The sequence below is a fragment of the Saccoglossus kowalevskii genome, chromosome 7, assembly GCF_978046115.1.
Source record: "Saccoglossus kowalevskii chromosome 7, keSacKowa6.1, whole genome shotgun sequence".
NCBI lineage: Eukaryota > Metazoa > Hemichordata > Enteropneusta > Harrimaniidae > Saccoglossus > Saccoglossus kowalevskii.
Window position 1 is genome coordinate 6468877 of NC_140647.1, and position 10869 is coordinate 6479745.

Below are 10869 nucleotides of genomic sequence, written 5' to 3' on the forward strand. Positions count from 1 at the left end.
CGTATAAAACCCATTTTTACTGAATACAATTTATATTATGTGTGTTATCCCATTTCGTTTCGTTCCGTTTTGTTTCGTTTCATTGATTACAATAAGCCTCCGTATGCTCGTGTTGGAAGTGGCGGGAATGTCCCGGTGGGAAAGTTCAGGTGGACGTTTGGCCTGGTCGGGCTATGGTCCGCCAATTCGAGGCCTGTGGCGGTGTATGAAAGTGGTTGTTGTAAGAGGGGGCTTACAGCGGGCGCAGCAGCCCTATGAGTTTATTTCTTGGGGCCTATTGCAGACATTAGCATTTTAAAGGGGGCCTACTTGCTTCCCGTGTGGGCCCGCTTTAGAAGGTGAAAAACACCCCGCTTTCCCGCTAAATTTGGAACGCACATGGGGTAGTAACAGCATATAGAGTGACCCCCCGGGGTTGATGTGACTTGTTAGCTTGGCTATATATCTGGTAGCGTCGCGTATGTGTGGGCATCAAATACGAACACAAGTTCAGCACCATTAATGAGGTTTGATTGACACGCCTCACTGACGGTGCTGAACGTTATCTTGCATGAAACGTAACTTGCAATTGACTGTGATGATGCATGTTTTGTGGAATACGGGAAAAGGGCCCGAAGCATGCGCACTGCGTACAAAATATAATGCAGACATTATTATTTATTGACCCCCGCTCTGTCTATTGTGGTTATTTGAAGGCTGTACATGCTTTCTATTATACTAAACTGGTCACCAAATTTAACAAGTGTTTCTGCTTGTCATTCTGATGCCGGCGTGAGTGTTGGCAAGACTAAATAAGTTTCCGAGTCGATAGTATACAAGCGCCACCAGTGGCTGTTCCCGGCTCCTTTTTTTTCGGATAAATCTGGTTATTGAATTCATTCCGTTGATCTGTTGCTGCTCCCAGTGTTGACGTGCAACAATCTCACAAAAGTAAATCTTAGTTTCAGGGTATTCACATAATAAATTCTCAATTCCAGTGACGCGATGTCTCTTCCAGTGTCGATATATTTCCCGCCAATAATGGGGGGGGGGGGGGCGTCGTTATCAGCAATCATTTGTCAATTACAGCTCCACTATAGTTGATTTTTTAGCAAGGTATCTGTTTTGTACATATACGGAGCTCAGAATGAAATTAAATTACTACATCCAGACGTAACAATCTAATAATTCAGGGAATACCAGAAAAAGAAGATGAAATCACTGACGACACAGTCGTCCAAGCAGCAGAAGCCGTGGGAGTGCATGTTTCCTAACATGACATTGATATCAGCCATCGAACGCAACTTCCACATAATCGCGAGCAGGCAACATCAAACATCATGATAATCGTCCGTTTCAGGCGTCGGACAATTCAATTTAATTAAAGACGATCTCTAAAAATAACGGTAAACGAATACTTTAGTTTAATGAAGAATATAGAATGTAGATCAAACAAATGCCCGCGCGTAACATACGTATTTATCACATATCAATAAAAATTATGCGACTTGATTCATGCCACGCCAACTGTTGAAAACTACCAGCCCGATATTTCGTACGGCCACTTTGGTTTGGTTTGTGAATATTTAGGAGATATTTACAATTAACTATTTTCCGAATATATTTTATCATATTTAAATCACTGACGACACAGTCGTCCAAGCAGCAGAAGCCGTGGGAGTGCATGTTTCCTAACATGACATTGATATCAGCCATCGAACGCAACTTCCACATAATCGCGAGCAGGCAACATCAAACATCATGATAATCGTCCGTTTCAGGCGTCGGACAATTCAATTTAATTAAAGACGATCTCTAAAAATAACGGTAAACGAATACTTTAGTTTAATGAAGAATATAGAATGTAGATCAAACAAATGCCCGCGCGTAACGTACGTATTTATCACATATCAATAAAAATTATGCGACTTGATTCATGCCACGCCAACTGTTGAAAACTACCAGCCCGATATTTCGTACGGCCACTTTGGTTTGGTTTGTGAATATTTAGGAGATATTTACAATTAACTATTTTCCGAATATATTTTATCATATTTAATAAACAATTTAAGCCTGATTGCTTGAATACTCAATATTGATTGCTTTGATGCTCAATCCTGGTTGCTTTGATATTGATTTGCATTTACCTTTAGTGAACCTCTCTCAGATTTGTTCATTTCATTCATTTTTGTTATTGTCAACAAATATTATTGTCATTTGTGTTACAAATTATATTTTCGCTGATTTCATCTTGACCAATACGAGTATCTATTTTGTGTTTGATATGTAGGTGCTTTGGGTAAACATCTATTAATAATATACAAGTTGCGATGGGGCAGGGGATGTTGTCACGTGACTGCATTGGTATATATGGTTATGCTATCAGTTGGACATGAATTGCATTAGCGAATGAAGGCACAGTAAATTATAGCGTAACGTAGAGCGCATGCGCCCTAGCCACGTGTTATGCACTGTATGTAGTAACTTAGAAATGCAAAATGGACGAGAACATGAAATGTTTAATATTATGAGGTACTTTGAGGTGTATTCGTAATAACATTATTATTATACATCCTTCCAAGGATGCATCATGGGAATGCCGAAATCCAAACAGTTTAGAACAGAATCAGCGAACTTCTTTGTGTGGAGTCCGGTCAAACCCTGGTGTTTGTTTTTTGGCGATCCGCTCCGCTAGGATTGCCCTTATAATCACTCTTGTGGGTTTGTGTGTGTGTGTGTCTGTGTGATTTCCAGTGTTTTCACGTATTATTTCTTCTGTGATTGTTTTGGCTTAGACGATTTCGCCCAAACTTGGCAGGTAGGTCACATCTTCACCCTGGTTATTAGGGAAAATGTGAAAAAATGTGGTCCACCTTGCTATAGCAACAGCCCAAAACTGTTTTTGGATAGCTTCGCGCCAAATGTATCTCCTCCTACAAATTTGGGATAAAACACCTCAGACATAGCTCATTCTACTCAGCTTGAGTGTTGTCGCAAAGTTACTATTTGAATTGTTGACCCCAAAGTAACGGCTTCTAACTGCTCTGTGATTTTTTTCTGGCTTGGCTGATTTTGTCCATACGTACCATCACTAATAAAAAAAAACCTGGCCCACCGCTGCCATGGCAACAACCAAAAACTGATTTTTGAATACTTTCGCCCCAAATTTATTACCTCCTACCAGTCTTGTAAATATAGCAGTGTTCAAATGATCATGCTTTTTATTTTGGCTACGTTGCGCACTGGTAAGAGATCACTGGCGCCGACATTGTTACATTGTATCAACGTAATCCTAACACAACTTTGAATGAACTGTAAATTCTGCCTTCAATATAGAAAATACTATCGCATAACGGTTGGAAATAATAAATTTAACAACAGAATACGTCCTAACAATAAATAAAGTAACTTCTAAAGACTTAATCTTTTTTTGCGAACTTCGTATACGTGATTCGGTTTCAGTTATAAACCGACGCAATCTGATTAAAATCTGATGTAGTGTACGGAGTTTAATTATTTTGGCTATAAACTTACTTTTAATTTTATTTTTTATTACTCTTGTTATTAATGCCTTTTCATTTTATTATTTTACTTTGATTTTTTTTAATTCCGCCCTACATACATCTGACCCGATGCCTATGTAACGAGATTTCAACGAGATCCACTATCGACGATTTTAGTCAACGAATCACAGACCTCCTTCTATAGCGAGAAAAACACGGCTTTTCGGTAAGTTTATCATTGTCAAATGCAACGAAAGTAATTTTTTTATGTTTATATTGTGGCTCGAATGGTTCGAGTTTAGATCGTTATTTTGCGTAGTTATTCTGGGAGTGACGACTTTGTTTCACCGGTTCGACCGAACACCAGTGTCCTTTTCCAGTCGCTTGCCCTGGAGACGGTTGATGTTTTGTTGGCGATGGAGCCAAAATCGTCTATGGTATTGAAGCCGTAGCTGTAAATATTCATCAAAATGTATCAACATTTTATACATTATACAATAACTCTTTATTAAAGTAATTGAGCTGATCTGGACTGGAATAAAATATTCTTTATTTGGAACACATCGCAATTGATCAGGAAATATTCAATGTAATGACAAAAATTGTAAAATGCTGTGAAATTTCTTTTGTAATTAAAATTATACTAGCAATTTTCTATTAATTATTTATTCAAACGGGCAAAATATAATGTACAGAAAGAGTAGAGTATTGCTATTGCCCGTAGAGTATTGCTACACTGAAAAGTAAGCAACCGACAGCCTGTATAAAAGGGTGGCTGTGATTGGCTGTTACTTACGCGAGATTTGAACGGGACTTACATAGGCGTCTGATCAGATGTATGTAGGGCGGAATTAACAAAATCGCAAAATCAAAATTAAAGTATAATAATAAAAGGGCATTACTTACAAAAGTAATAAAAATAAAATTAAAATAAGTTTATAGCCAAAATAATTAAAGCCCGTACACTACATCAGATTTTAATCAGACTGAAACCGACGTTATCTGCACGTTCATATCCTACCACGACAACAGCCGAACACATGTTGCTTGTTTTTGAGCGAAGCGGATCGCCAACCAGCCTACCGACTTGTAGTAATGTTTGTTATTACTGACTGCAGCTGTTTTGTGGAACACACCTGAGTATTCGTTCGATGAATTAGGGAATTTCTCTGATAAGCATGTGCACTGGTCGTTACAAAAACATTCACTGCTCTTGTGTATTTGTGGTTTTGATTTTTTAATTTAACTAATATCTCAGCTGTGTTTCTGATAAATGTTATTCTCTAATAAATCGTAGTTCAGTTTGGTCTACAGTATGGAGCTGTTTTCGTGCAAATTGTATCTTTAAGGTTACCGATTCGTGCGAGCAGAATTCATTTCACTGCATTTCACCAACTCAATTTCCTGTTGTATTTTTCGAAATTTAATTTATATCATTATTTCTTCAATATAATAAACAAGGCATATGTATGAGCAGTCGATAGTACACAATTTCACCAACAGTCTCTCAAAGCTCTAATATTCTCATACATCACAAAATAATATTACACATATTCCCAATTTGTCCATTTATTTCATATAACCTAAATACTACTATTGAGTTTAATTATTATCAGCACATAAAGAAAGAAACCCATCACTGTGAGTTATATTTGACGAATAACTATGAAACTAGCAGTATCAAGTGTCATAATTCAACCCCATTACAATATTACACATTTTTGACACTAACATACCCAGTAGTGATATAGAATAATTGTGGGATAAGAGATAAGGCTACACATTTTCAGTAAATAAGCTGCACGCCAATACTATGCTATTAATTGAAACGAGTTCTTATACGATTAAAATTGTCCCCAATTTCCAGAATACGCTTACTCACATCTGTAATACAATGAATAATGCAGAAAATAAAATAAACTGATAAGTAATAGTAGTTAGTGTGGATGGCTATATTATTTGAACAAAGGCAACAACAACTGATCATTATACAATTCAAGTTATGGATGTAGTTTGTGGCTATGTGGCTTAAAAACATCAACATAGTTGTGTGTTATGTAAATATTGGAAATGAATCTGGGTAATCAATTGGAATGTTTAAATGAATAATTATAATTTATTTAATAATATTATTTTATATGCAGATTAGTATTTGAAAGTTTCGAGTTTCATCAACATATTGTATTGTCCTAAATATTATATTTTGACAAGGAATATTAACAAAAACAAAGCACGAGATTCAAATCTAAAGTGCTTTCGAATCGAAATATGAATATGCTCAATTTCACATATAAGTGAATATATCATTGATATATAATGATTATCGATTGGATTTTCAATAGCAAATTAGATTATGAATATGGAATAAGTAAAATAATTTAGCCCAGTTTACCTTGACATGGATCGTAGTTGGTATCGCATTTTCATGTTAACGAATGGGATTGTAAATAGTAGGATGTATGTCAATTTGATATTCTAATTAGCCGCCAGTCGGCCATTTTTAATTGAATAAAATACAAAAATGACGATTGGAATCAAGTTTGAAAGGAATTTGATAAATATATGTCGGATAAATGGCTCCAAAACGATGAACGATAAACAACAGTGTCGTCACTGCTAACATAACTTATTTGAGCAAGGTATACCAACCATACAAAAGATTAATGAATATTGCTTAACATATCTGTTTCAACCATTACCCCCATAGCGTGTTATACTCACTCGATTCCTGGCACTTTCCAACTCTCACCGAATTCAACAGCGTCATTAGCCATAGTACCGTCAGGTTTCTGAAAGTCATCATGGCTATCACCATTGTAATTACCCAATAATCCACAAAGCTTATCTTGATAATCAAGACCAGATATATCAATGCTGAATATGTGTCTTCGTAATGTCCAATCAATCTTGAAAGTGGTATCTTTGAGTGTGAAACTTAGTAAGACATTTTCATCAGATTGAATGATATGTATCTTGGACAGTGCTTTGCATGTTTCTATAATAAAGTAGACACTGGTGTAATTAATGTAGCAACAATGTTTGATTATATATTAATTAATCATACCAATTTGTTAGTTACAAAATTAGCAAAGTTTGAATTGTTCCAGGTTACTTCCAGAAACTACGTCAAGTCGGTCCACTTCAGCATGGTCATCGCCTACAGTTATATTCAGAGCTACCACTCGGGTTCTTATTTCTCCATTTGGATGATCTTTTCTTGGTTCAAACTTAGCAGTGATTTCGAATTCTGGTTTAGAATTGGAGCTGTCTTTTACCAAGGTGTACCAGCAGACGCCTTGATGACTGTAATGACGACCATCTAATGTGGTGAAATGGGGATCACAAGTAACAGCGCCAGCTGTTGAATAGAAAAAGCATCCCAACATTAAATTCGCCAGCGTGAGAATTATTAACATGTAACTTATGTAGGGTAGCGTGCAGCATAAAAACGTATTTATTTATAGTTATATACTATTATGTTTGTTCGATAATACAATACTCACTACATATATCCTCATTTCTGATTGTCTCAGTTCCTTGCATCAACAGGTTTGAAATGTCCCATGAATAAATATTGCCATTGTCAAGTTTTTCAATAATTTCTTGGTTCGTGAGCACACGATTCCACAGGTTGAAATTCGTCATTTTGCCAACAAACGCTTGAAAAGGGTCGAAACCTCCACCAACAAAGTCTTGTTCTTGGCCCAGTACTAGAACACCGCCACCTTGAATCGGTGTTCCTTTTGAAACTGTACCAGAATCAACTAGCACTCCATCCACGAATATCTGCCACCGACCTGTCACCGATGTCCATGTGAAGCAGATGTAATGGCACACACCATCATTGACAGCATCGACATTTGTCGTTATATGAACAGCATTGATGAGAAATCCTATATTCTTAGAACCGAATAAAATCATCTCGTTGTAGTTATCGGGTACTGCATAGGAAACCATGGTATCATCATTGGTGCTAGTTGACCTCATCCATAGGCAGAAAGTGACTTCAGTTAGTTGTGGCACAGGTGTAGTAATTCTTACATTAGAATCTGTGTCGTTATAATATATTAGTCTGGTCAGTCCTGGAAATTAAGCACAATTGATTAGGGTTCAAATTATCACATTAGTACTGTAAAAAGATGATAATGCACACAAGCACGGGGACTAACAAGTCCAATGTGACATCACAGGGATTTGTTAAAATATGCATATACACAATCACTCTTGCGTAACATGGTTTTAGGATAAACTGCTTCGTTTAAACGAATATATATGAAGGGAGAGTTGAACGTGGGCCGGTTTCAAAGTCGGTCACGCGTTTTTTTTTACTTTCGATTTACTGTGTTTAATTTAATAAGAATTTATTGAAATAAATGTAATTTAATGGCCATCCAGCTAAAATATGAGCCACCGGAGTGTTGCTTTTCAACTAGTGATATAACACTCCAAGTAAAGTTGTAAATAACCACACAGATGCTTTCTTTGCAGGTGGTACTCGACAGGTATGTTCATCTCAATATAGAGAATTTGTCTACCAAGCATTGATGAATACAATGCATGTGTTGGTGTTTGGTAGTGTATGTCGTCACTGATTGTGTGGGCGGAATCTAGATGTGTTGTCCGAACGTGTGGAATATAATATTATAAATTGTAGGGGTCATGGCTGTACATGTTCGTTTACTCTAGTTTTCATTGACTATGCAATTCCAATTAAATCATTGTACAAATATTCATATTCACTCGAAATTCGCAAGATATTCATAGTTTACAATATAAATGTTTCTATAGATATCCCGAAAAATACAAAACAATCAATACTTATAAGAATGGTCTTAAAACATGAATAATCATACAGTGAAATACCTACTTACCTGCACGTTTTGATAATGACTTCTGTAAAAAAAAAATGGTTTGTCAGTTTCTATTTATAAAAAGAATATGCCACTTTCCAAAATACTGAAATGTTGTACGTTCCATACTAATTACACAAAGTCATATAAGTTTGCATTGAACACGATATTCATATTTGTGACGATTCTGAGAATAGTTTGCCTATCTATATACATAGAGGACAATAACGATAATATACAAATGTATTGTAACGTATAGATTTAATGTCGATCATCTACATTTACATGCGAATAGAGAGAATAACAATTTACCGTATCGCCAAGTTTTGCCCCCAGTACATGGTAAATACATAGACACACTGTTACACAGTACAGCAAAAAAAACTTCATCCTGGAATTAAAAATACAATATTCTTACATGTTTGTTTAATGGTGATCCAAACCATGTTCAACAAAATAAATTATATAAGCACATTTTTATTCCATTTGTTGTAGCATTCATTTACCTCCCTTAGAAACACGTCGAGTAATTCTTGACACAAATCCCTCCATTCTTATTACAACTGCTCCTATATTTTATCGGAGACTCCATAACATGTTATACCTCGTTTTCCATATCCCAAAATTAGTGAATATCAGAATGTGTTCATACCTCGTTTTTACTTTCTCTTTTAAATGCCAAAAAATGACACAATTAATATTTTTAACAATTTTAATAAACAGTGTAGTCGAAAATAATACTTTGCTATGTGCAAATTGGTTTTATCAAATTCACCACTCTTTACTTGATCAAGTAAGCTTGGAGTACATTTTGAACTGAAGTAGCACCTATGTAGTTGATGCCGAACAACGTGGTAGTCACTGTTGTAGTGAACGTCAGATTGCACTTCGGTCGAATGTCATTCAAGTTTCATTGTGACGGGAAAATACAAACTTACTGGCTTTCAACAACGAGTCTAGACTGACGTACGGAAAACGAGTCTTGTGCAATTCCAGAGTCGAGGCAAAAGTTTCTCACACGTGTGACTATCACGTCAGAAATACACATGTCACAATTTTGTGTGGCCAGTAAGCATAGGGCATGTACATTTAAATTAAATGTGAAGTAAGCTGTAACATCCGTTAAGTTACACGGAAAAAGAAAGGCTTGCCAGTCAAGTTAGTTTATTGTAAAGCACTGCGTTATATGATGCTCTACGCGGTGTCCATCCGTTTTAATAGCATTTTACTGTCGGATTTTGGCCAGGGCACTTGATTGGTGTCTGAATATGCGTAAGCGGTTCGATTTGCGGAAAAGGGGAGACGTATTCGCAAAAACCGACATCGTCGTTGACGGTGATAAATTCTCCTGTGCAGATGAATCCCGTATGACCCAAGTTATTAAAAATAAAATAGTTGTGTTTTTAAACCTCGTTGTTAAATAAAGAATTGTTAAAATTTCAAAACAAAATGCTGGAGGTGATCAACGAGCGAAGGATTGATTTTGATAAATCAGTAGAATGAATGACAGGCACTATGGAGACGGGATTTGTTGAAATAAAACTTTATAATTTTGTGTCCATATACTAGTACATTACGTCCGACCACATCACGTTGTCATGCCATAAGTGAATTTACACTACATTTCAGTTGTTTAAACAATCATCTGAAAAATATGACAAGTGCAAACTGGAATGAATCTTAAGTGACATACAATATAATGAGCCTACCTTACTCGATACGTTGCGTCCTTGTAGATATAGAGATACTCGGAGTTGTTGAATCTTCAGTTGAAATTGCCGATGTGACACTCTGGATTTTCAAAACGTATTTTATATTGTTCATGCGACAGTCGGCCCATCCTCCCGTTTCCTTATCATTCCCAGTCTCTACAGCTGTGAGTTTTACACCAATAGTAATTCTTACAGATGATAACAAGGTGCTCGGATAGGAACGAATGACAGGCCGACGTGGCATGACGTATGTTATATTCGACGATCTGATAACCAAAATATCAGAAAAAATTAAAAATATATAATTACCAACATTCGTTTCTGTTAAACATCGCAATATACTTGATGTGCTGTAATATTCATACAATGACGTTTGATTTATCAAATACACTGCTTGCCAGAAGTCCATTTGATACGAACATATGTAATGTTGATATGGACATCAAATAAGACGGATAATGCGTAGAAGTTAGTTATAAACACCAATAATGATGTGATTAGATGATACAAAGCACCATTTAACCGATGAGAACGTGTTGAACGTTATTTTACCATAAAACGTGAAATAAATTGAAAAAAATGACATGATCTTTCTTCAATTGTACTATAGTTAACATTCAGTCAGCTGCCAAAATTATGAAATAATTGTATTTTCTATACACAGCCACAACAGTGAGTTTATCTATGGTATGGACCGAGTGTGACAACTAAACCATCATCTGTTTATCCCCACGGCTGTAAGTTTCATACCAACATTATTTGTGATAGATGACAACAAGGTAGTCGGAAAAGAAGAATTGGCGATGTGGCATGACACATGCGATA

The 10869-nt window shown here is 36.1% G+C and overlaps 1 protein-coding gene across 1 annotated transcript; it reads right to left on the reverse strand.

The window, feature by feature from the left end:
• Positions 1 to 5035: 5035 nt before the first annotated feature.
• LOC100371836 (C-reactive protein-like) lies at positions 5036 to 10172 on the reverse strand. The gene is made up of 7 exons (XM_085501639.1): positions 10042 to 10172; positions 8645 to 8723; positions 8354 to 8375; positions 6986 to 7564; positions 6595 to 6840; positions 6204 to 6465; positions 5036 to 5366 (listed from the first exon to the last, which is right to left on the reverse strand). Exons 2-7 carry the CDS (start codon positions 8720 to 8722, stop codon positions 5357 to 5359), a joined length of 1197 nt encoding a protein of 398 aa, XP_085357765.1. The 5' UTR covers position 8723; positions 10042 to 10172; the 3' UTR covers positions 5036 to 5356.
• Positions 10173 to 10869: the final 697 nt, after the last annotated feature.